Source organism: Nycticebus coucang, chromosome 9 (genome assembly GCF_027406575.1).
Source record: "Nycticebus coucang isolate mNycCou1 chromosome 9, mNycCou1.pri, whole genome shotgun sequence".
Classification (NCBI taxonomy): domain Eukaryota; kingdom Metazoa; phylum Chordata; class Mammalia; order Primates; family Lorisidae; genus Nycticebus; species Nycticebus coucang.
This window is the reverse complement of record NC_069788.1, coordinates 87,542,865-87,569,737: the sequence shown is the minus strand read 5'-3', so window position 1 is coordinate 87,569,737 and position 26,873 is coordinate 87,542,865. Positions and strand designations below refer to the sequence as shown.

At 41.7% G+C, this 26,873-nt stretch overlaps 1 protein-coding gene across 8 annotated transcripts in view; it reads left to right on the top strand.

Annotated features, from left to right (window-relative positions):
• Positions 1-244: 244 nt before the first annotated feature.
• PAPOLA (poly(A) polymerase alpha) overlaps positions 245-26,873 on the top strand; it is a 76,307-nt gene continuing 49,678 nt past the window's right edge. For 7 of the 8 annotated variants that reach the window (XM_053601064.1, XM_053601060.1, XM_053601063.1 and 4 more), the window contains exons 1-4: positions 245-468; positions 18,893-19,066; positions 19,486-19,552; positions 25,551-25,632. In XM_053601064.1, the coding sequence (XP_053457039.1) occupies positions 461-468; positions 18,893-19,066; positions 19,486-19,552; positions 25,551-25,632 (331 nt within the window). In that variant the 5' untranslated portion in view covers positions 245-460. The remainder of the gene's footprint in view (positions 469-18,892; positions 19,067-19,485; positions 19,553-25,550; positions 25,633-26,873) is intronic. The other variant, XM_053601062.1, reaches the window with a different exon arrangement.

Below are 26,873 nucleotides of genomic sequence, written 5' to 3'. Positions count from 1 at the left end.
AGTTCTTCGCGCAATCCAGGACGCTCTGCCGACGAAAGCGTCCTTGCCCGAGGGACAGTCTGCTGCCCAGAGCCTCCCTGACCACTCGCACCCTTCATCCAACACCTACCACAAAGAGTGAAAGTATCCGGGTGGAAATTGCCTGGTCGTTGGCCGCCCCACGAACTACGATTCCCGAGAGGTTTCGCGGCGGCGGGCGGCTGATGCGCAGGCGCACGCACGGCGTGCGTGGCGGCGTCAGCGGTTCTAGAACGTTGCTGTGGTAGCGCTCGGGCGCCATGTTAGGACGAAGGGGAAGGAGGAGAAGCGCTTAAAGCGGCGGGAGCGGGTGCGGGAGTGGGGTTGGACCCAGGGCTGAGGCAGGCCCCCCCCTCCCTCCCGCCTCAGTGGATCATGCCCAGGGTGGCAGCGGCGGCGGTAGCGGGGGGGAAGTGACTGGGCGGTGCCGGCGTAGGAGACGATGCCGTTGTAAGTGATTTGTATTCTGTTTTCTGTCGTATGCCTGCTGGGCCTTGGGGGCGTCCGGGGAGGAGGAGGGAGAGGAGGGGGCGCGCTGGAGCCGGGCCTTGCCGGGTGCGGGGGGCAGCCCGAGCTGCGGCCCTTCCTGTTTCCTCTCCCGCTCGCCGCCGAACTTCCCCCTTGAGCGCGGTTCCCGCGTTCTCCCACCCTTCCTGGCTGGGTCAGCTGCCGTCGGGCCGGAACAGCCGGGGGGACCCTTCACTCTGCTTATACCACAGCTTCTCCGCCCTGTTTGAAAAAAAACAAAACAAAAAAGTAGGAAAAAAATCCTTTAAAAACAAAACAGTGGTCGGCGGCGCGGAGAGAAGGCCTATCTCCACGCGGATCCGCACTCGGGGTGCGGTCTCGCCCTTGGCGCCTCTCTGTCCCATTTCGGTGCTCTGGTCTCGGTCTCCCTCCGCTTGGTCCCCTCTTTCTCTCATTGCCGAGATTCCCATGTTGTGCGCCTGTTTTCCCTGTCCCAGTTATGCATGAGCACGCGTTAAAGGCCCTGTCTGGAGCGTTGGGCCCCGCTATTTGGACTCTCTACCCTCATGCTCACCCCAGTCTTCCCCAGTGTATTTACGGTCAGGGGAGGGTGCTTCCCAGGGTCCCCTGCTCCGAAACGTGTTGTGCTGTGTTTTGCTTTCCCTGATTTTTTTTTTGATGGGGTTACCGGATTTTACTTTGCTTCCTCCTTTCACGTGTACTGGAATGTTTTTCTGATTGTTGTGTTAAAGTTATATTTATGCTTTCTAATATCCCTACATTCATATTTCTTACTTTTTTTTCCTTTTAGAGGGTTCTAAAACAGTTTTTTTGCTCTCCCTTTTTGAGAATGTGATGTAATTTTGACAAGTCATTATTGTGATCAAAAAGTAGATTACAGATTTTTGTTGTTGTTGTTATGCATATAGGCCTAAGTAGTGAGACTGCATTTCTTCCATGTTTGAAAATTGAAGTACATCTGAAAAGTGCCCCCTTTGAAAGGAGAGGATGTTTTCATCATCTTAGTAGCCCCTAAATAAAGCATGTAATTGATATTGAAAGTTATGCTTAAATTAAATCCAAGATAAAGGTCTTTATGCCTTCCAGATACCTAATGTAGTACTTCAAGGTTCTTGTTTTTTTAGGACGATTTCTTTTTCACAAATGTCATGAATTACAGATTTACAGTAATGTGTATGTTTGTGTGTTTGTCTCTTTACCGGTGAGACTCTAACTTTGACACCAGCCACAGTGGCATCTTTTCCCTTTTACATGGTATTTTTAAAAGGGTGCTGGCCTTCTCATGCCTAACCCCCACCCTTGTCATTTTTACAGGCCTGTTATTTCTTATGTGATGAGAACACTTGTTAGGCTTAAATATACAGATCTAAAATCTTGGTATTTGCAAGCTCCCTGTTAATTGAGTCGTCATTTCATGGGATGGTAAAAAGAGGCAATGAGAGAATTGAATGTAAAGATTTTTGTGGCATATCTCAGTTGAATAGGATTTAAAATAAACTTAAATGTTTGCAGTGATGCCATGTAGTGACCTTGTTAGCTTACGGATTGTTGCAGTTTTTGAAAAGGGTCTTCTCTTTTTTTGTTTTGTAGAGACAGAATCTCACTGTACCTCCCTCAGGTAGAGTGCCGTGGCGTCACACGGCTCACAGCAACCTCTAACTCTTGGGCTTATGCGATTCTCTTGCCTCAGCCTCCCGAGCAGCTGGGACTACAGGCACCCGCCACAACGCCCGGCTATTTTTTTTGTTGTTGTTGTTGCAGTTTGGCCGGGGCTGGGTTTGAACCCGTCACCCTCGGCATATGGGGCCGGCTCCCTACTCACTGAGCCACAGGCGCCGCCCGAAAAGGGTCTTCTCTTTATGATAATCACATTAGCATTAAAAATGATAGGAAATGTACCCTTTAAAGAAAAGGCTTCAGTGAAGAAGTAACGTAAATAATTTGTGTCTTCTAGATATTAAAAGTACTTTTGTATATTTGTACTTTTTCTTAACATTCGTTGAGGGAGAAAGGTATAAATTTCCATTAAACACCTAAAGTGCTTCAAATTCTTTGTTAGTTCATATGTATAAAATGGAAGACAGAACAACAGATTTACACACATATCTGTTTTCCATTGTGTTTCTTGAAATTTGAGCTGTATTGCCAGTTTTCCATTAGGTATCTCTTCCTTCTTTTCCTTCCACTTAGATTTTGACATGGCCCTCATTTTAACTCTAAATGTACTATTATTCTTTTAATAAGTGAACAATAGACAAAAGACTGTTTAGTTAAAAATAGACCTTCTTCCTCTTCAATTTACTTTTGTGTTCTGGTGCCATCCTGTCATTCATTTTGTTTCTTTGACATGTTGAATTGTGATTTCCTAGCTATATTGTGGGGGTTTTTTTGAGAGAGGATTTCACTTTGTAGCCCTCAGTAGAGTGCTCTGGTGTCATAGCTCACAGCAATTTGAAACTCTTGGGCTCAAGCCATCCGCTTGCCTCAGCCTCCCAGATAGCTGGGACTATAAGCACCTGCCACAATGCATGGCTATTTTTTAGAGCTAGGGTCTAGCTTTTGCTCAGATTGGTCTTGAACTCCTCTGAGTTCAGATGATCTACCCACCTTGGCTTACCAAAGTGCTAGGATTACAGGCGTGAGCCACCACACCTGGCTGCTATATTGTATTTTGACTTTCATTTTTAGTGTGCCTATTTTGTTAGATTTGGTGGAGTAAGGGGGGTTATGGCATGGACCATAGGTGAGTTGTCAGGATGAATTAAATAAAAATTATTGAAGTTTAGAATATTATAAAGCATTTTGATCAAGAGTCCATGTTTTGCCTAAATTTCGTATGTGATTACATATATGATTTTGAAGTGGTGGTATGACTTAAGAGTCACGGTGGCGAAGCTTCCAAAGATTATTTTTTTTGAGACAGAGTGTCACTGTGTCACCCTGAGTAGGGTGCTGTGGCATTACAGCACACAAAGCAACCTCAAAGTCTTGGACACAAGCGATCCTCTTGCCTCAGTTTCATAAGTAGCTGGTACTGCAGGTGCTCACTACGATGCCCAGCTAGTTTTTCTTTTTCTTTTTTTTTTTTTTTATGGTTTTTGGCCAGGGCTAGGTTTGAACCCACCACCTCTGGCATATGGGACCGGCGCCCTACTCCTTGAGCCACAGGCGCCACCCCCCAGCTAGTTTTTCTATTTTTAATGGAGACAATGTCTCCCTCTTACTCAGACTGGTCTCACAAGAGTGCTAGGTTTAAGGCATGAGCCTCCGTGCCTGGCAGCTTCCAAAGATTTTGATAAACTTGCTCCCTCTTGCTCAGACTGGTCTCACAAGAGTGCTAGGTTTAAGGCATGAGCCTCCGTGCCTGGCAGCTTCCAAAGATATTGATAGACTTAAGATCCATTAATACAGAATTTTTCACCTAGGGTCTGTTGACAGGCCAGAAAATTCCTTGCACGGGGCTGTCCTTGTATTGCAGGGTCTCCTCAGCCTCTAGGTACTATTGTGTTTTTGTTGTTGTTGTTTTGAGGCAGTCTCATTATGTTGCCCTGGGTAGAGTGCTGTGACGTCACAGCTCACAGCAACCTCAAACTCTTGGGCTTAAGCGATTCTCTTGCCTTAGCCTCCCAAGTAGCTGGACTACAGGCGCCTGCCACAACACCTAGCTATTTTTTGGTTGTAGTTGTCGTTGTTTGGCAGGCCCAGGCTGGGTTCAAACCCACCAGCTGCCGTGTACGTGGCTGGCGCCCTGGCTACTGAGCTACAGGTGCCAAGCCTCTATCTACTATTCTATATTGAGGAGCCCTACCTCCATCTCTCCAGTAATGACAACCATAAATGTCTCCACATATTGCCAGATGTACCCTGGTTGAGAACCACTTTATTAATACAAAATGTAATGCCCTTATGGAAACTATGTTTGCATTTTTGCCTTACTCCACTGACTCAGGGGTCCTCAAACTTTTTAAACAAGGGGCCAGTTCACTGTCCCTCAGACCGTTGGAGGAGCGGACTATAGTTTAAAAAAAAAAAAAAAAGCTATAAACAAATTCCTATGCACACTGCACATACCTTATTTTGAAGTAAAAAAACAAAACGGGAACGAATACAATCACACCGCCTCATGTGGCCCGCGGGCCATAGTTTGAGGACCTCTAGATGTGTATCAGCTCAGTTCTAGGTATTACACTTGTAATTAAAAAAAAAACAAAACATAAAGGAGAGTAAACAGTATCATTCAGTGATCTATTAAATAATAGATAATATTAAATGCTGCATTGGTAGAATGTTGAAGTACTGAAAAAGATGTTTAGCCAGACCTAGGGGACACAATAGCTTTTCTCCCAAATGTTTGCAGGGGCTGTCAGAAGAAAGGTAATTGGAGTAGTCTATTTTTTGGGGGGTGGGGTGGGGGAAGACAGAGTCTCACTTTGTCGCCCTCAGTAGAGTACTGTGGTGTCATAGCTCACAGCAACCTCAAACTCTTTGGCTTAAGAGATTCTCTTGCCTCAGCCTCCCGAGTAGCTGGGACTATAGGTGCTTGTCACAAAGCCTGGCCGTTTTTATAGATGGGGTCTCGCTTTTGCTCAGGCTTGTCTCGAACCTATGAGCTCAGGCTTGGCGTCCACTTGCCTTGGCCTCCCAAAGTGCTAGGATTACAGGCGTGAGCCACTGCACCCGGCTGGAGTAGTCTCTTGCAGTCTTAACAGAACTGTGACCTACTGGTGGGTGGTAAATACTGGGTAGCAGTGGTTCTCAGAGTGTGACTTGTGGATGCTTTGGGAAGGGTTCGCTGAGATGGCTTTTAGAGAGTACTTGAGGATCCAGACTTTTTTCATACTACTGAGATGTTTTGTTTGTCTTATTCTGTTGACTGATGATGCAAAAGCAGTGGTGGGTAATGCTACTTGTGCTTTAGGAACAGTAAAGCAGAGGGCCCATTTTGTATGTAGTCTTTGTGTTTCTTCACTACTGCACACAGTTAAAAGGGATCTTTGGTGAAGCAGTAAGAGAATGTAAATTTTATTTTATTTTATTTTATTTTATTTTTTTTTTGTTTTTTGTTTTTTGTTTTTTTTTTTTTCTTTAATTTGGCCGGGGCTGGGTTTGAACCCGCCACCTCCGGCATATGGGACCGGCGCCCTACCCCCTGAGCCACAGGCGCCGCTGAGAATGTAAATTTTATTAATTCTTGATCTTTTTTTTTTTTTTTTTGTAGAGAGAGTTTTACTTTATTTCCCTCGGTAGAGTGCCGTGGCGTCACACAGCTCACAGCAACCTCCAACTCCTGGGCTTAGGTGATTCTCCTGCCTCAGCCTCCCGAGTAGCTGGGACTACAGGTGCCTGCCACAACGCCCGGCTATTTTTTTATTGCAGTTTGGCCGGGGCTGGGTTTGAACCCGCCACCCTCTGTATATGGGGCCGGCGCCCTCTTGATCTTTTTTTTTTTTTTTTTTTTTTTTTTGTAGAGACAGAGTTTCACTCTGTCGCCCTCGGGTAGAGTGCTGTGGCGTCACACAGCTCACAGCAACCTCCAACTCCTGGGCTTAGGTGATTCTCCTGCCCCAGCCTCCCGAGTAGCTGGGATTACAGGTGCCCGCCACAGTGCCCAGCTATTTTTTTTTTGTTGTTGCAGTTTGGCCGGGGCTGGGTTTGAACCCGCCACCCTCGGTATATGGGGCTGGCGCCCTGCTCACTGAGCCACAGGCGCCTCCCCTCTTGATCTTTTTTTTGAGACAGAGTTTCACTTTGTCACCCCGGGTAGAGTGTTATGGAGTCCCAGCTCACAGCAACCTCTGGCTCTTGGTCTTTTGCCTCAGCTGCCCAAGTAGTTGGGACTATAGGCGCTCCCCACAACACCCGGCTATTTCTTTTGTTGCAGTCTGGCCAGGGTTCGAACCCGCCAGCCTCCGTATATGGGGCTGGGGCCCTACTCACTGAGCCATGGGAGGCACCCAATTCTTGATCCTTGGGTTTATCTTTATAATATGCAGTACACGAAAAGCTGCATACTGGAAAGTAGAATGGTGGTTTTGAGGAAGATGACTTGTATGATTTGATTTGTGAGCTAGCATTTTTTTCATGCACCTCCAATTTTATCTGAGAGCTAGTGATGAATTGTGGATATTCATACTTGAGTATTTAGCAGGCATTTATTTGAAGATACAGGGAGCCTGTGACTTCAAGGAAAACAACTTACAGTATTTGTGGCCAGTGAAAAGTTTCAGCTTGGAAGCAAAAATCAGAATTTGGAAAGCTTGTTTCTTCATTTTGAGCTTGACAGCTTTGCCATATTTAAGATGTTTCTGAGATTAATGAATATAGTTGTTGATATTGCATGATGAGTGCTGATATTTGGAAGATATATGTAATTCAATGAACCCATATTTCCCAAACGACCAGTTATGATGTCTTAAAAACATAGGTGGGTTAAAGGCAGGTTCAAAGTGCAAGGTAAATCATACTTTAATGTAACACAGTTCAAAGCTTACTTATTGTAATGTTTTAGCTTTCATATTGTAACTAATCTTTAAAAATTACCACTTGAGCACTGATGTAATGTAAGATAGTCCATAATTTGAGTAGGGTTTTAAAATGTCAGTTTGATCCCAGGTTTACAACCAAGATGATTTATTGTGACAGATTGAATGCAGAAGCAGATATGAGATCTAATACTTTTTTTTTTTTTTTGCAGTTTTTGGCCGTGGCCGGGTTTGAACCCGCCACCTCCGGCATATGGGGCCGGCGCCCTACCCCTTTGAGCCACAAGCACCGCCCAGATATGAGATCTAGCCCTCCCTTGCTTTAGCCAGAATTAGAGAGAGTTGCAACAATGAAGAATGTATTCTTACTAAGTTTTTTTGTTGTTAAAAATAATTTTTTAAAAAAGTTATTTATTTTAACATGTTATGAGTGTTTTGTTATTCAAATGAGTTAAGTTAAAAAGATTTTCAGTTATAACTTCCAAAGTGATAATTATTGGTAGCTGTAGTCCATTCTTTGGGAGGAGTGGTAGTACATTTTAAGAGTTGTAAAAGTGTCCTGAGATAAAAAGTTTGAAAACTCGAGAACTGCTTCTTGAGAACAGCTGCCCCAAGTTGAAGTAGGCTATTTCCAGTGGTGATGTGAGTTGCTTCTTTGCAACATTTGTGGTGGCTTTTTTTTTTAATTTATTATTAAATCATAGCTGTGTACATTAATGTGGTGGTTTTTGAACACAGCCTGGAGGATTGAACACCCCACCTCCCACCCGCACGATTTAAAAAAATGTTTTGGGCCGAGTACAGTGGCTCACTCCTGTAATCCCAACACTTGTGGCTTGATTACTTTAAAAATGTTTTGGTTCATCAGTGTTCTGTTCCTTGGTAAGTAAGTCAGCTTTTAAGTTAACATTACAACTGCAGTTCACCTTGAGTTATATTTAAGCAAATTTATAAAAAGTGCTTTGAGTCAAATATGAGACCAGTTGGAGTTCAGGCGGAGTCTTTTATATGTTATTTATTTCAAAATATTACTGAAGAGGGTACAATGTTTTTTGTTACATGGTTATCCTGTGTAATATTTAAACTTGGGCTTTTGATTTGCCCATCACCAAAATAGGATAGTGCTCATTGTACCCAGTAGGTTTTTATCCTGTACACAACTTTCCTGCCTTTCCCCTTTCTTGGTTTCTCATGTGCTTTATATTGCCTTGTGCCTGTGTGTACCCATTTATTAGCACTTAATTAGTGAGAACATGATGTTTGGTTTTCCATTCCTGAGATACTTCAATTACAGATAATGATCTCTTGTTTCAAGATTTTTTATTTTATTTTTGTTCATTTATTTATTTTAGAGACAGAGTCTCACTTTGTTGCCCTCGGTAGAGTGCTGTGGTGTCACAGCCCATAGTAACCTCCAGCTCTTGGGCTTAGGCGATTCTCTTACCTCAACCTCCCGAGTAGCTGGGACTACAGGCACCCGCCAGAATGCCTGGCTATTTTTTGTTGTGATTTGGCCACGGTCAGGTATATGGGGCCGGCGCCCTACTCACTAAACCACAGGCGCTGCCCACAAAAAAATACACTACATATTATGAAAGATGTATAGAGGCACCTCAGTATAGATTTTTATTATAGGCTATGGAATCAGATACCTGGGTTTATATCTTGACCTAGGGAATTTAGGCAAGCTTTGTCTTAGTTTCTTCATCTATAAAGTGGAGACATTTAATAGAGGAGTTGTTAAGAGACCATTACGAATAATGTAAAGTGCTTGACACACGCACTACCTGGTGTATATTGAGATTTCTGTAAATGTTAGCTGCTTTTTTTTTTTTTTTAAACTGCTTAATCAGCATCTTTCTGTGCTAGTACAGGTACTACCCAGCTCATTTTTCGTTTGGCATAGTGTTAGGTTGAAAGCATGTATTGAAATCAACTACTTCTATATAGATGATAATTTTTTAGGTAGTTTCCAGTTCACTTCATTTCATGCAGTGGTCAGTGAACAACTTTGAATATCTTTCTGTGTTTTTTTTGAGACAGCATCTTATTATGTCACCCTCTATAGGGTACTACGCCATCACAGCTCACAGCAATCTCAAACTCTTGAGCTTAAGTGATTCTCTTGCCTCAGCCTCCCAAGTACCTGGGACTATAGGCACCCACCACAATGCCCGGCTATTTTTTGTTGTAGTTGTTATTGTTGTTTAGCTGGCCCGGGCTGGGTTCAAACCCTCCAGCTTTGGTGTATGTGGCTGGTGCCGTAACCACTGTGGTACGGGTGCCCAGCCTTTCTATATTATTTCTGTGCAGAAGTGTCAAATTCTAGAACCTAGGAAATCAGGAAAGGTTATATATATAGAACATTATGAAAGTTTTAAGACAGATTGTGTTATTGTCTGTTACTCTATTTCCAAGAAACACAGTTGACAGCGTCCTTTCTGATTTACCTGTACAAGTTTCAGTTTGGTCAGCTTATTGGTATTGCTGGATGGGGCCTTTAATTGTTTCCTTCCACATGGATTTTAATGTTTCTTGATTTTTGGGTATTTTTTTTTTTAATTTGAGACTGTCACTGTATCGCCTTCGGTAGGGTGTTGTGGCATCATAGCTCACAGCAACCTCAAACTCTTGGGCTTAAGCGATTCTCAAGCCTCAGCCTCCCAAGTAGCTGGGACTACAGGTGCCCGCCACAATGCCTGGCTTTTTTTTTCTTGTAGTTGTCGTTCTTTAGCAATCCCAGGCTGGGTTCGAACCCCCCACTCTGGGTGTACGTGGCCGGCACCTTACCCACTGAGCTGTGGGCAATGCCACGCCCAGCTATTTTTTTGTTGCAGATGTCGTTGTTGTTTAGCTGGCCCAGGTCGGGTTCAAATGTGCCAGCTTTGGTGTTTGTGGCTGGCACCGTAACCGCCATGCTATGGGCGCTGAGCCCCAAGTTGCATGTATTTTCCAGTTTTACATTTGTTTTAACTTTCCTTATGTTGTATTATTATATAAAAATTAGAATATTTTTATTGTTTTTGTCACCCTCAGTAGAGTGCGTTGCGTCACAGCTCACAGCAACTTCAAACTCTTGGGCACAAAGTGATTCTCTTGCCTCAGCCTCCAAGTAGCTGGGACTACTTGTGCTTGCTACAATGTGTGGCTATTCTTAGAGGCGGGGTCTTCCTCTTGCTCAGGCTGGTCTCAAACCTGCGAGCTCAGGGAAATCACTTGCCTTGGCCTCCCAGAGTGCTAGGATTATACGCTTGAGCCACTGTGCCTGGCCGAAATTAGAATATTCAAACGTAAGCACATTTGTTTTTGTGAATGGCTTTTGTGTTTTGTGCCTTGCTTGGTTCTGAAAATAATAATACTTGTTTTATTTTAGTACCTCTGTAATTCTTTGTAGTGACAGAGTCTCACTTTGTCGCCCTCGGTAGAGTGCTGTGATGTCACACAGCTCACAGCAACCTCCAACTTCTGGGCTTCGGCAATTCTCTTGCCTCAGCCTCCCAGACTGGCAGACTATAGGTGCCTGCCACAAGGCCTGGCTATTTTTTTGTTGCAGTTTGGCCGGGGCTGGGTTTGAACCTGCCACCCTTGGTATATGGGACCAGCACCCTACCCAGTGAGCCAAGGTGCCGCCCCTCTGTAATTCTTGAATATTTTAAAACCACAGCATCTGGAATTTATGTTTTACTATGGATAGTCAAAGTCATTTCAGTATTCTATACTTTCCTCATGGACTTAAAATGGTTATTGGCATAATATGTCCAAAGATTGTTCACACTTTGTATAGTCACTAAAGTTAGCAAATTATAGGAACTTACAGTATTTGAGTTATGTTTCTTTTTTTTTTGAGACAGAGCCTCAAGCTCTCGCCCTGGGGAGAGTGCCGTGGCATCACAGCTCACAGCAACCTCCAACTCCTGGGCTTAAGAGATTCTGTTGCCTCAGCCTCCCAGGTAGCTGGGACTACAGGCGCCCGCCACAATACCCGGCTATTTTTTGGTTGTAGTTGTCATTGTTTGGCAGACCCGGGCTGGATTCGAACTCACTAGCTCTGGTGTATGTGGCTGGTGCCTTAGCCTCTTGAGCTACAGACGCTGAGCCCCAAGGTAGTTTCTTGATCCTGTATGTATTGGGTAAGTTGTAGCCTAAACTTTTGAAATAAACCCAGATGAATGGGCGGCGCCAGCCCCATATACCGAGGGTGGCAGGTTCAAACCCGGCCCCAGTATATGAATTCTGCAACAGAAGAATAGCCAGGCATTGGCGTTGGGCGCCTGTAGTCCCAGCTACTTGGGAGGCTGAGGCAAGAGAATCGCCTAAGCCCAAGAGCTGGAGGTTGCTGTGAGCTGTGACGCCATGGCACCTACTGAGGGTGACAAAATGAGACTCTGTCTCTAAAAAAAAAAAAAGAATTTAAACCCAGCTGAAATAAATAGTCTTAAATGATTATTTCATTAAAATGTCACTATTCTAAGTATCTAAATATTTATCCTTATTAGAGTCAGGTCTTGGATAGGCTAGCAGGAGAAAGGAAAGGACCTATTTTTCATCATTGTTCTAAGAACTTTCCATGTTTGGAAAATGCTGTTTAGTGTAGTAAATGTGTAATAGTTTTAAAATTTCTAGTTTGTTATCCATAGTTGAGATGAGTACAATAAATTCTAGGGTAAATCAGTGGAAAATACAACTTACTAAGAATGACACAACTAGTGACAGAAGTCAAGTCAGAGTAATGTAACTAGTAGGAGAAGTGAATTAGGACTGCCTGAGAGGATCTTTATTGGATTGAGACCATATTTGGCAGACAGTGGTAAATACTATTACCAGGTGTCACAGTTTTTAGAAAGCTGCATTTTAGGGCGGCGCCTGTGGCTCAGTCAGTAAGGCGCCGGCCCCATATGCCGAGGGTGGCGGGTTCAAACCCAGCCCCGGCCAAACTGCAACCAAAAAATAGCCGGGCGTTGTGGCGGGCGCCTGTAGTCCCAGCTACTCGGGAGGCTGAGGCAAGAGAATCGCTTAAGCCCAGGAGTTGGAGGTTGCTGTGAGCTGTGTGAGGCCACGGCACTCTACCGAGGGCCATAAAGTAAGACTCTGTCTCTACAAAAAAAAAAAAGAAAGCTGCATTTTAGGAAGAATTGCTTGGTGTATATGTATGCCCATTGAAAGGGGATAGAAGAAATGAGTGGGACCAAGATGGCAGAGTCAAAATTACAGTAGTTGAAATGGAATTGTTATATACAGTGTTGTTAAAGTTGAAAGATGGATTGTGTTCTGTGTGAGCTTTGCCTTGATGAAAACTTCAAAGAAAATACCCCATGTTCCAGGGAGAGAGGAGTTATAAAAATTCTTTATTTCAGGTCTTGAACCTAAAATGATAAGGTTTGTGTGTGGGAAAACATGTTTGGCTGTCATTATGGTTTTGAGAGGGGACAAAGTTCATATATGTATGTGTATTAACTGTTACGTGTATGTGTGTATTTATGTCTTAGTCTGTTTCAGAAAGGATTAGGATTTTTTTTTTAACTTTTTTTTTTTAAGGTTTTTTTTTTTTTTTTTTTATTGTTGGGGATTCATTGAGGGTACAGTAAGCCAGGTAGGATTAGGACTTTTAAGATTGCTTTAGGCATATATTAAAATCTAGCAAGATGTTTGTGTTTGAGGTAGGTGAAAGGGAAGAATAAGGATAGAGATAGAAAACAGCAAGAAGTTAGGATACTAAAACTACTTGTTAAGGAAATACAATGATTTTTGTCGAGTTAGAGAACTTGCACAGGATGGCTACCAGTTTCTCTATAAGAATTCAGGCTGAATCTTAAAGGCAGATACAAATTACGTTCATGAGATGAAAACAAACTAGTTGCTCAGGGAAAGCACAAGCATTCTTCATACTGAAAACTAGAGGGAAGGGCGGTGCCTGTGGCTCAGTGGGTAGTGCACATTCCCCATGTACGGAGGGTGGTGGGTTTCTCCACCAAACTACAAATAAAAAATAGCTGGGCGTTGTGGCGAGTGCTTGTAGTCCCAGCTACTCTGGAGGCTGAGGCAAGAGAATTGCCTAAGCTTAAAAGCTAGAGGTTTCTGTGAGCTATGATGCCATGGCATGCTACCCAGGGTGACAAAGTGAGACTCTGTCTCTAATAAAAAAAAAAAAAAAAAGAAAGAAAACCAGAGGGAAATTTTAATTAAATCATAAATTCTGTAGCTTCTATGTATATTTTTTTCTCATTGTTTTACATGAAATATACAAGCTTATGTTTCAGAGTAATGTCTACATACTGATAAAAAGGTTTCCAAAAAGTGATTAGACTTGGACAGATGTCTAATATATTCAAGAATGGGAGGAAGAGCTTTGTATTCTTTGGAATGATAGCTCTCTGGTGTACTGTTCTAGGAGAGAGTCTGTCAGTGCGTATGTAAAGCAGAATCCTTATTCCTTATGAGACCAGTGTTCTAAATTGCCCGATATTATAGTGTATATTTATTTGTTAGAAACAGAACAGTAGCAAAAATATTGCCCTTTTTTTTTTTTTTAAGAGACAAAGTCTCACTCTGTTGCCCTGGGTAAAGTGCTGTGGCATCATAGTTCACAACAACCTCCAGCTCTTAGGCTTAGGCCTCATTCTCCCGAGTAGCTGGGACCACAGGCGCCAGTCACAACGCCCAGTTATTTTTTTGTTGCAGTTTGGTGGGGGCTGGGTTCGAACCCGCCACCCTCTGTATATGCGGCCAGTGCCCTACCCACTGAGCCATAGGCGCCACCTGCAAAAATAATCAAGTTTACCACTGTACTTAATGTTTAAGATGGAAAAATTTTTTTTTTTTTTTTTTGAGACAGAGTCTCACTATGTCGCCCTGGGTGGAGTGCTATGGCATCACAGCTCACAGCTTAAGCCTCAAACTCCTGGGCTTAAGCAATTCTCTTGCCTCAGCCTCCCAGTAGCTGGGACTACAGGCGCCTACCATAACGCCTGGCTATTTTGTTGTTGCAGTTGTCATTGTTGTTTAGCTGGCTTTGGCCGGGTTTGAACCTGCCAGCTTTGGTGTATGTGGCTGGCGCTGTAACCACTGTGCAGTGGGCGCCAAGCCAAGATGGAAAAATTAAGACTTCTCTATTTAAAATAGAAAGTGGACTTGGCGCTTGTGGCTCAAGCAGCTAAGGTGCCAGCCACATACACCTGAGCTGGAGAGTTTGAATCCAGCCCAGTCCCACCAAACAGCAATGATGGCTGCACCCAAAAAATAGCCAGGCGTTGTGGTGGGCACCTGTAGTCCCAGCTACTTGGGAGGCGGAGGCAGGAGAATCACTTGAGCCCAGGATTTGGAGGTTGCTGTGAGCTGCGATGCCATGGCACTCTCCCCAGGGTGACAGCTTGAAGCTCTGTCTAAAAAAAAAAAAAAAAAAAAAATTATATATGTATATCCATACATATATATAAAATGGTTTTATTGCTTCCACTTTGGGCATGTAAAGCATCTAGCAACCTGTACTTCTTAGTTTCTCCACTTAAGCAAACACTAAGTCATTTTTATTGGAGGCACAAATATCTTTTTTAGAACATGTATTTGTTTTCTTATTTGGGTGTGTTTTATTTTTACTTATGTTCTTACTTGAATTAGATATGTGTTCTCTATGAATGTACATATATAATATGTTATGCACATATATGTTCTTTCATGAGTTAGATGGAACAAATACATGAGGCTTTATTTTAATATAAAGTAATACTGAGGTTTGATGATGTGTCTACATTTCAAGTAAAGTAAATATTTCCAACATGAATGTAACTGATTTTTCCATTAAAATGTTTATATGGAAATTAATGTAGTCATCAGTATTTTATCAAATTAGGATGAACAGATACGCACTTATAGAAATCAGAGACTGGGCGGCGCCTGTGGCTCAAGGAGTAGGGTGCCAGTCCCATATGCCAGAGGTGGCGGGTTCAAACCCAGCCCTGGCCAAAAACCACAAAAAAAAAAAAAAAAAAAGAAATCAGAGACTATATCCTAATATTCTGATGAGATAGTTGAAGTAGGCAGTAGTTTTCCAATTGTTTTTTGTATGACAATGTAAAATCTGAAGATTTGAGTAAGAAAAAAACTGGAAAGAGTACCCATAGAGAGTGGGCACTTATATATTTCTTTATGATCCAAACTGAACTGGTTAATGAATTTAGCTCCTTTAGAAAGAGGGGAAAATGCAGATAAACATATTATTTATACAAAATAAAACAAAAACAGGTTTATTACTTGAAGCTACGAACTATGATTTCAACTTAAATTTGACTTGAAAACTCTACTTGCCAAAAGAAAAAAACAAACTACTTTTTTGAACCAAGTCTAGCCTACCCAGAATGAACTTTACACTTCCTTTGTTTCATTTATAGCTTTACTCATGTTAAATCATTTATAAAAGCATTCGTAATTTCCGGGTAATCGTGAAAGGCTATAGTTTACTTGAAAAAACTCAAATAATACAGGAGAACATATTTATGTTAGTATATGTAGTGAGTGTATTTTCTTTACATTTAAATACTTTAGTAATTAATAAGGTGTTGTGCACTTGAAAATTTGTTAAAAGAGTAGACCTCATTGGGTGGCGCCTGTGGCTCAGTGAGTAGGGCGCCGGCCCCATATACTGACGGTAGTGAGTTCAAACCTGGCCTCAGCCACACTGCAACCAAAAAATAGCCAGGCTTTGTGGCAGGCGCCTGTAGTCCCAGCTGCTCTGGAGGCTGAGACAAAGAGTATCGCGTAAGCCCAAAAGCCGGAGGTTGCTTTGAGTCCTGTGACGTCATGGCACTCTACTGAGGGCGGTAAAGTGAGACTCTGTCTCTACAAAAAAAAAAAAAAAAAGAGTAGACCTCATTCATGTTAAGTGATCTTAATCCCCCCACCCCTGCCTCACAAAAAAGGACACAGGGAAACTTGGAGGCAGCCAGGCAGCTCCTGCCTGTAATGCTAGCACTCTAGAATGCTGAGGTGGGTGGATCACCTGAGTTTCGGGTTTGAAACCAACCTGAGCAAGAGCCATACCGTGTCTCTACTAAAAATAGAAAAACTGAGGTGGGAGGATCTGTTGAACTCAAGAGTTTGAGGTTGCTGTGAACTATAATGCTATGGCACTCTACTCAGGGTGACACAGTGAGATTTGTCTCGAAAAAGAAAAGAAACTTGGAGGCATTGTGCCTTTATTGTGGTTATGGAAAGCAGAGTCTATGCATTTTTCCAAGTTCTTCAAATTCTGTATGTCTGTGTTATTCAGTTTATTTTGGTATACCAATGGTATTTAAATAAGGATGGGGGTAAAAACACTTCCTGCCAAAAATAAGTAAATTATCTTCAGTTATTAGGTCTATTAGTGTGTAGTATGGAGGAGGGTTCTCCTGTGGCAGTTTGAGGGCCACCTTTTTTTATGCCAGTTTTCCAAAACTCTGATGGTAATTGTTGATAAATGAGAATATCTAATAAGTAAGATGTTATGAATTCAGTTACACTTAACAGCTATACGGTTTAGATAAAAGGAGCAGGAGACATGACTTTATTTCTGAAATAGAAAATCTGATTCATATTCTTCAGTAAATACTAATAAAAAATCTGAATTATAATTGAGATAGTACATAAGTAGACAGAAAACATTGATTACGTGATAGCACAGCCCAGATGGCTACTTAGTAACAAACAGTAGGGGTTTTCTGACAGACTGGAAAACAGAATAGTAGGGTGGTGTTCGTAGCTCATTGGGTAGGGCGCAGGCCCATATATCCAGGCTGGCCAGATTGAACTCAGCCTGGGCCAGCTAAACAATAATGACAACTGCAGCAACAACAAAAAAATAGGCAGGTGTTATGACGGGCGCCTGTACCCAGCTACGTGGGTGGTTGAGGCAAGAGAATCACTTGAGCCCAAGAGTTTGAGGTTGCTATGTGCTGTGACTCCACGGCACTCTACCGAGGGTGACATAGTGAGACTCTGTCTCCAAAAAGAAAAACAGAATAGTAGTTATAGTGTAGACCAGGACCCCGTGAACATGTATGGTAAATGCATTGCAAGCTTACGTGCACAGCATTTTTAGAGTTGGGATGTTATTAAGCAGATTATCACACTTATACTTTATTTATCTGTTTATTTATGAGACGGAGTCTCAGTTTGTCGCCCTTAGTAGAGTGCCCTGGCATTATACATACCTCTCAGCAACTTCGAACTTTGGGGCTCAAGTGACTCTCTTGCTTCAGCCTCTGAAATAGCTGGGACTATAGGCACCTGCCACAGTGCCGGGTTAGTTTTAGAGAAGGGGTCACACTCTTGCTCAGGATGGTCTTCAACTCCTGAGCTCAAGCGATATACCCACCTCGGCCTCCCAGAGTGCTTCAATTACAGGCATAAGCCACCGTGCCTCAGCTTGATTATCACACTTTAAAGTGGAAGAATGTATTTAGAATTTTAGAGAAAAGTAACCCTGTGTGACTGTAAAATAAGCACTTTGAAAAGAGGCAGAGTCTAGCTCTGTAGTCTGGCTAGAGCACAGATCCTAGCTCACTGCACTCTCAAACTCCTGGGCTCAAGGGATCCTTCTGCCACAGCTTCTTGAGTAGCTGGGACTGCAGGGACCTGCTGAATATTATGTTTTGTAGAGATGAGGGTCTCGCTCTTAGGCTGGTGTGGAATTTCTGGCCTCAAGTGATCCTCCTGACTGTCAAGAGAGCTAGGATTACAGCCACCACGCTAACCCATCAACACTTTCTGAAGAAATGGAATCTGAAGGACAAACTGATCTAGTTGTAAAGGTCGTTCCTTATCTCTTAGCTGGTTTTTCATATTTATCCAACTTTTTTTTTTTTGGTAGGGACAGAGTCTTACTTACAGCACTCGGGTAGAGTGCTGTGGCGTCACATGGCTCACAGCAACCTCTAACTCTTGGGCTTACGCGATTCTCTTGCCTCAGCCTCCCGAGCAGCTGGGACTACAGGCGCCTGCCACAACGCCCGGCTATTTTTTTGTTGCAGTTTGGCCAGGGCTGGGTTTGAACCTGCCACCCTCGGCATATGGGGCCGGCGCCCTACTCACTGAGCCACAGGCGCCGCCCATTTATCCAACTTTTTTAATAATTGTGCTATTTATTTTTAGAGGCATTCATTGACATGAAGTTAATTATTTTAATTAAAAACCATGATTTGGGGGGGGTTTATGAAGTAATCGAGTCTTATTTTCTAAATATTTAAAGCATGCTGTGCCTTTTTGCCAGTTGTGTTAAAATCCTACTGGTTATACAAATCTGGAACTTCTCTTAAAATGGAAAAGCCTTTTAGACTAGTATTGTTGAAGTGTAAGTCTTTGTTTTTTTTTTTTACTTTTTTATTTTTTTTGAAGTGTAAGTCTTTTATCAAAAATTACTAATAAGCTTAGGGTAAATATAGTTCTTTTCTCTCAAATTGTATTAGTTATATTCACGCTATTTGCCTTATTATCATCTGTGAGTTTTATTTATCGTGAAACAGATGCCAGATTCCATTTGGGGAGTTTTCTATATTGGTAAAAGGTCGTTTTTGTATTGATAAATGGTTTGTCAATGTTTTAGAAATAAGGTAACAGGTTTTGGCTCCTTTTCAAGAGTTAAAATTTCTCAGAAGATTGCTATGTTCTAGATTGTATTTTCTCTGGAAATATATTTGATGTAAGTACTTAAAGTTTACTTAGGCATTTAGATAGTGACGAAGTTAAAATCTTTGGGACAAGATTATTTTCTTGTAGTCACTTGCTTCTGATCACTTTTTGTTGTGTAAATATTTTGAGGTATGGAGAGAACCACCTGTATTTTACTGAAGTAGTTTTTCGAATCATGCTGATAAGCTTCAAATTGTAGAAATTTTTTTTTTGGCAGTAATTTTATCCAATTCCATTTATAGTCCAGTTACAACACAGGGATCACAACAAACACAGCCGCCACAGAAGCACTATGGCATTACTTCTCCTATCAGCTTAGCAGCCCCCAAGGAGACTGACTGCATACTTACACAGAAACTTATTGAGACTCTGAAGCCTTTTGGGGTTTTTGAAGAAGAAGAGGAACTGCAGCGCAGGTAAGTATATGTATATGTTTTTTGAATTTATAAGTTTAATGTTGAAATTAATTTTGGGACATCTTCCACTCAAGAGCTATTCTCTCAAATCTGTATGTTCATTTCAGACAAAAGTGATACTTAGGAGAGAAAACTTTATTCTACGTAGAGTTCTATTCTGTTAATTTGGAATTTTTGATGCTTTTAGTTAAAGTACTGAATTGTCAGGAGACGGGGGAATGTCTTACCCAGTATAACAGTACCAATGTATGTTTCTGATCACTTAAAAATTAAAATTTAGGAAGCCACCTATTTAAAACTTTTTGTATTTAAATAGTAATGACCTGGAATAACAAACAACCTGATTACCCTCAATGAATCCCCAACAATAAAAAAAAAACAAAAACCTGATACTTGATTGATAATTGCTTTATCAACAGGATTTTAATTTTGGGAAAATTAAATAACCTGGTAAAAGAGTGGATTCGAGAAATCAGTGAAAGCAAGGTAAGGTGTCTTTTTTACAAATGAAATAATTTGCTGTGTATAGTTAACTGAACACAAATATCTTTAATAACCTGTTCTTATTTGAGTGAATTTAGAGTCTTGAAAGTGGAGTCCTTTTTAGACTGTTGATTACACATTTTCTTTTGTGTTTCTACTTATTTTGAAAATGAAAAGAATGAACTGAATTTAATGATTTTATAGGTATAATATTCTTTGGGTATGAAATTTCAAAACTGCAACTCAGTAATTGTCAACTACTTATACTCTTTATAGAAATAATAGATATTTCCTTGAAAAAACTTTGGACGGCGCCTGTGGCTCAGTGAGTAGGGCGCTGGCCCCATAAACCAAGGATGGCGGGTTCGAACCCAGCTCCCAGCCAGCTAAAACAGCAGTGGCAACTGCAACAAAAATAGCCAGGCGTTGTGGTGGGCGCTTGTAGCCCCAGCTACTTGGGAGGCTGAGACAAGTGAATCACAGAAGCCCAAGAGTTTGCTGTGAGCTGTGACGCCATAGCACTCTACCAAGTGTGACAGAGTGAGACTGTCTCAAAAACAAACAAACAAAAAAGAAAAAGAAAAAATTGCTTATTTTATTTTTGCAGTTTTTGGCTAGGGCAGAGTTTGAACCTGCTTCCTCTGATATATGGGGCCGGTGCCCTACTCCTTTGAGCCACAGGCACTGCCCTTGAAAAAAGTGCTTTAAAAATATTTACTATCGGCCAGACACTGGCTCATGCCTGTAATCCTGGGAGGCTGAGGCGGGTGGATTGCCTGAGCAAAAGAAAGACTCCATCTCCACTAAAAATAGAAAGAGGATTGCTTGAGCCTAAGAGTTGGAGGTTGCTGTGAGCTATGACACCATGATACTCTACTCAGGGCAACAGCTTGAGACTCTGTCTCTTAAAAAAATATATATTTACTGTCTTTGAGAATATTGTTAGCTTTTAAATAATCCTATGACAGTGAGCTTTTTTTTTTTTTTTTTTTTTGTAGAGACAGAGTCTCACTTTATGTCCCTTGGTAGAGTGCCGTGGCATCACACAGCTCACAGCAACCTCCAACTCCTGGGCTTAAGCGATTCTCTTGCCTCAGCCTCCCAAGTAGCTGGGACTACAGGTGCCCGCCACAGCACCCGGCTATTTTTTTGTTGCAGTTTGGCCAGGGCTGGGTTTGAACCCGCCACCCTCGGCATATGGGGCCGGCGCCCTACTCACTGAGCCACAGGCGCCTCCCATGACAGTGAGCTTTTTTAGGTTTTCAGGTATTAGACTCAAACTGAATATCTGTTCAATTTTTTTTTTTTTTTTTGTAGAGACAAAGTCTCACTTTATGGCCTTCAGTAGAGTGCCGTGGCGTCACACGGCTCACAGCAACCTCCAACTCCTGGGCTTAAGCGATTCTCTTGCCTCAGCCTCCCGAGCAGCTGGGACTACAGGCGCCCGCCACAACGCCCAGCTATTTTTTTGATTGCAGTTCAGCCGGGGCTGGGTTTGAACCCGCCACCCTCGGTATATGGGGCTGGCGCCTTACCGACTGAGCCACAAGCACCGCCCTCTGTTCAATTTTTTATGAAACTGTTCTCTGAATTCCTAATAACTTTGTTATGAATACTCATATACACAATCCATGGTTGGGCATTCTAGTAAAGGAGAAGAAATGTATTCTTAAAGAGTTATGTGTAGAATTCACTGAACCCACTTAAAAGTACTATAAGTAGTGGTAATTTGGGGTGGGGGGTAGTACAAAATATATATTTAATCTATAATACAACTGCACGTTGATGGAAAGAGAACCAAGTGTAGAAGAAAACCTCATAGGACAGGGAGTGTGTCAACCTAGAGGAAACGTTTCAGATTTGTAATACTGTTTTCTTAAAACAACGTGTATATGCATGTCAAAGAACTGATTAAACTTTAACAACTGGAGTATTTTAAATTATGGACTTCATGTAGTGCATGTTTCTTATTGATAGAATTTCTGATAGGAAATGAGATTTTGGAAAGGATTTATTTTTTTTAGAGACAGAGTTTTACTTTATTGACCTCAGTAGAGTGCTGTGACGTCAGAGCTCACTGCAACCTCCAGCTCTTGGGCTTAGACAATTCCTCAGCCTCCCGAGTAGCTGTATCTACAGGCGCCCGCCAGAATGCCTGGCTATTTTTTTGTTGCAGTTTGGCTGGGGCTGGGTCCAAAACTGCCACCCTCAGTACAGGCAGCCCGTGCCTTATCCACTGAGCCACAGGCGCCACCTATGGAAAGGACATTTTCTTTCTTTCTTTCTTTCTTCCTTTCCTTTCCCTTTCCCTTTCCCTTTCCTTTTCTCCCCTCCCCACCCACCCCCAGTAGTAAGATAGGACTTTTTTTTTTTTTTTTTTAAAGATAGGACTTTTATTAGAAGTTAGAAAGGAATACAGAAAAAGTAAAAAGCACCAGAGCTTCTGGAAAGGGGAAGGAACTGAAGAACTCTAGGATTTTTTTTTAAAGCTAAACAAAAAATGTCTATGCTTAAGAATTTTTTAGTGATTTATTGAAGTTGGTAGTGACCTTGTGTAGGAAAAGTAATGCAGTGGTTGTAGGGCCTTTTCTTAGTTTAAATCCTAGTTAAGTACACAAAGCTAGAGTTAAATTTTTTTTGATTTGAAATGATCTTACTATCTCATTGATAGTTTCATTTCAAATTTGGGGCATAGTAGCGTATAGTGTTCCTTGAACTGATAATTTTTTTATTTTTTTTGAAGACAGTCTCACTGTGTCGCCCTTGGTAGTGTACTGTGGCATCATAGCTCACAGCAATCTCAAACTCTTGGGCTTAAGCAATTCTCCCTCTCTCTCTTTTTTTTGGAGACAGAGTCTCATTGTGTCGCCCTCGGTAGAGTGCTGTGGCATCACAGTTCACAGTAACTTCCAGCTCCTGGGCCTAGGCAATTATCTTGCCTCAGTCTTCCGAGTAGCTGGGACTAAGGTGCCCACCACAATGCCCGGCTATTTTTTGTTGCAGTTTGGCCGGGGCTGGGTTCAAACCTGCCACCTTCGGTATATGGGGCTGGTGCCCTATTCACTGACTGACAGGCACTGCCCTTAAGCGATTCTCTTGACTTAGCCTCCAAAGTAGCTGGGCACAGTGCCTGGCTAATTTTTTTTGTTGCAGTTGTCATAGTTGTTCTTAGCAGGCCTGGATTGGGTTCGAACCTGCCTATCTTGGTGTATGTGGCCAGCACCCTAACCACTGAACTACAGGCGCCGAGCTTGAACTGATAATTCTTCTGTTCTTTATTGCTAGATAAGAAAAATTGCTTGGATAAATGAAATTAGTGTTCAAATTTGAATGTATCATTTTGTTTATACCCTGGATCTCAAGGTAGCAAGTTGCTTAGAAAATGGAGCTAAAGAGATTAGGCTTCATGAACTTTGATCTTTTGTGTCTGCCTTTTGTAAAGAATTTCTTTTTTAGCTAGTTAGGTTTCAGATTTGATACAGGATTTATTTATTTATTTATTTGATATCGACACAACTGATATTTTTAGATAAGGTCCTTCTCTTTTTGTGGGGGCTATTTTGTGCATTATAAGATACTAAATAGTATTTCTGGCCTTTTCCTACTAGATGCACTGTGTACCTTCACACTTAGCTCCAGCTGTAATTCAAAAAATGTCTCCAGGTTTCTTCTTGGGCGAAAGGGGGCAGGGGTGGGTATAGGATCATTTTCACTTGAGATCCACTTATTTCATATATAGTTAGAAGAATGTATAAATAATATTCTGGATAAAATAATGTAAAATTTAAATTTTACTTCATTCATTCATTCATTGTCTTACCTTGTTGCCTTTTGTAGAGTGCTTTGGCGTCATAGCTTACAGCAATCTCAAACTCTTGGGCTCAAGTGATCTTGTTACCTGAGCCACCCAAGTAGCTGGGACTACAGGCAGCTGCCACAATGCCTGGCTATTTTTAGAGTCAGGGTCTTCCTCTGGCTCAGGCTGGTCTCAAATTCCTGAGCACAGAAGTTTGAGGTTGCAGTGAGCTGTGATCATTGCACTGCACTTGAGCCTGGGTCACAGTGAGATCTTGTCTCAAAAACAAAGGAGTCTCTGAATTTATAATACTTTGGGGGGTTTGCTGTATGACATAGCACTTCATTTACGTTATGCTTTTGAGGAAGAGAAAGGGTTGGGCTCTTATTTTGATCCTGAATAGGGTGATAGACTGAGGAAATAGAAGATAAAAGGAAATATTGACACAGTGCTCATTGCAATTGTTTTTTGTTTGAACATTCTTATGACCTGGGCCACTAAATACCCAGTTTAGTAATTTATAGTAGTTTCAGGGCCAGGAAGACAAATTTTGAATGCTTTGCTTTCTTCATTGAAGGTTCTACTCCTAGTGAAAAACCATTTGTATGTTTAGTTCTTTTAAAAAAATTACCCCACAAAAACCTTTTTTTTTTTTTTTTTTTTTTTGAGACAGCGTCTCAAGCTGTCACCCTGCATAGAGTGCTATGGCATCACATCCCACAGCAACCTCAAACTCTTGGGCTTAAGCGATTCTCTTGCCTCAGCCTCCCAAATAGCTGGGACTATAGGCACTTGCCACAACGCCCGGCTACTTTTTGGTTGCAGTTGTCATTGTTTGGCGGGCCCAGGCTGGATTCGAACCCGCCAGCTCCTGTGTATGTGGCTGGTGCTCTAGCCGCTGAGCCACAGGTCCCGAGCCCAAAGCCTTTTGGAAAACTAAAAAACTAAAGTATTATTTAGTAACAATGGCTTTCACGGCAGTGTTGAAATGTGCTGTGGTATACTTAGTATAATCATTAAGTATCTTTTTCTGTAAGCAGTGACATGATTTATCTTATGCATCATCTTTATCCTGAGTAATGTCCTTAATGATGACATTGTTGCTCCTGTAGAGTTCATGATCTCCTCTCCCACAGTCTTTTTTTTTTTTTGGAGACAGAGTCTCACTTGGTTGCCCTTGGTAGAGTGCTGTAGCATCACAGCTCACAACAACCTCCAGCTCTTGGGCTTAGGAGATTGTTTTGCCTCAGCCTCCCGAGTAGCTGGGACTACAGGCGCCTGCCACAACGCCCTGCTATTTTTTTTTGTTGTTGTTGCAGTTTGGCCAGGGCTGGGTTCAAACCTGCCACCCTCAATATATGGGGCTGGCGCCCTACTCCCTGAGCCACAGGTGCCCCCCAGTCTTTTTTTTTTTTTTTTGGTAGAGACAGAGTCTCACTTTATGGCCCTCGGTAGAGTGCTGTGGTCTTACACAGCTCACAGCAACCTCCAACTCCTGGGCTTAAGTGATTCTCTTGCCTCAGCCTCCCGAGTAGCTGGGACTACAGGCGCCTGCCACAACACCCGGCTGTTTTTTTTTTTGGTTGCAGTTTGGCCGGGGCTGGGTTTGAACCCGCCAGCCTCGGTATATGGGGCCGGCGCCCTACTCAGTGAGCCACAGGCGCCGTCCCCCCCCCCCCCGTCTTTTTTATTTTTTTTTTTGAGGGAGAGTCTCACTATGTTGCCCTTGGTAGAGTTTCATGGCATCACAGCTCACAGCAACCTCCAACTCTTGGGTTTAAGCGATTCTCTTACCTCAGCCTCCTGAGTAGCTGGGACTACTGCCACAGCACCCGGCTATTTTTTTGTTGCATTTGTCATTGTTCAGCTAGCCCTGGATGAACACTACCAGCCTAGGTGTATGTGGTCAGTGCCCTACCCACTGAGCTTTGGGTGCTGCCACTACAGTCTTTTTTATAGCATTTTCCAGAAATACAACAAAATTCTAAAATAATGTGTCTTCGCTAAAGAACCATTTTTGAAAGATATGAAGGGCTAGTATATTTTTAGAGCTCATAGAGTGAATACTCTCTATTAAATTTGCACTGTGTTTGAATACCCTCTATTAAATTTGCACTGTGTCTTAAAAAAAAAGACATACAGTATTTGAAATAGTTGCTCTTATGTCCCACTGGCAAAATAACCATTATTTGTTTGCTTAAACAGAATCTTCCACAGTCTGTAATTGAAAATGTTGGAGGAAAAATTTTTACTTTTGGATCTTACAGGTTAGGAGTACATACAAAAGGTAAATATTGCTTTATTTATCTTTGGAAGGGATGCTTTTTATTAATAAATAATAATGACATACCCATCTCATTTACTGGTATATCATATAGCTTAGCTTTTGATGGAAGAGAAAGTACATCAAAAGAGTCTATAAATTTATTAAGAAAAATACAATACTGCCTTCTATTCCTAGACTGTGGAAAAGCAGTATTAAGTAAAATTAAAAATTAAGTTCCTCAGAAGTAGCCACATGTTCTGTGTTCAGTAGCCACATTTGGGTAATGGTTACTGTGTTGAAAGTACAGATTTAAAAAACAGAACATTTTTCTCATTGGACAGTGCTACTATGTGACTATCATTTCCTACCATAAGACTATCACTCTGGAAATCAGAACAAAAATGAATTAAAGCTTTTAAGACAACCTTGTAGATTTTTCTCCATACTTTTATAGACAAATTGTAAAATCACTGCTAAACAAAATCAAACCAAAAAGGTGTATCCACAGCCATTGATAATCACTGAATATTTTCTCTATGAAAATAAACACATGGTAAAGTTGTTATGGCAAAGAATATTTATTGAAATCTTCCCCTTTACTAGGCACTGAGCTAAAGCTCTTGATCTTCATCATCTTATTTGTTCCTCGTAGTACTTTTATTTTTACTTATCCGGTAAGAGTCTAAGACTTAAAGAGGCAATAAAACTTGAACAATTTCTATTGTACCCTCAATGAATCCCCAACAATAAAAAAAATAAAAATAAAAATATGGGTTTCTCATACTAAAAAAAAAAAAAAAAAAAAAAACTTGAACAATTTCTCCCAGTCATCTAATGGCAGAACTATTAGAACCTATGCATTCTGAAGCTGCACTCTTTACCCATTAATCACTGTTAGAAAAGTGTCTGCTAGTATGGTAGTGTTCTCTATGTTTTGGTGTCCTTCCCGATGGCTAGCTTTCATTACTCTGTCTCATGAGTAGTACATTTGCTTTTTTTGTTTTAAGTAATGAATGTGACTCATGACATCAGGGTGTTGAGTACATGCTTGAATAATTCCTTCTCTACCATGAAAGTACTGTCTGAGCCTCCTTTCCCTGTACCCCCAGTTTTCTCAGGCCTCTATAATTGTAGGATGCTGCAGGCAAAAAATACCCCATCATATAAAATCATGATTTTCCCCAGTATCTAGTAATTTTTATTACAGGGTGGTGCATTTTTAGTATAATAATGTACAGTTTCTCAGCATCAGATACTGCCAT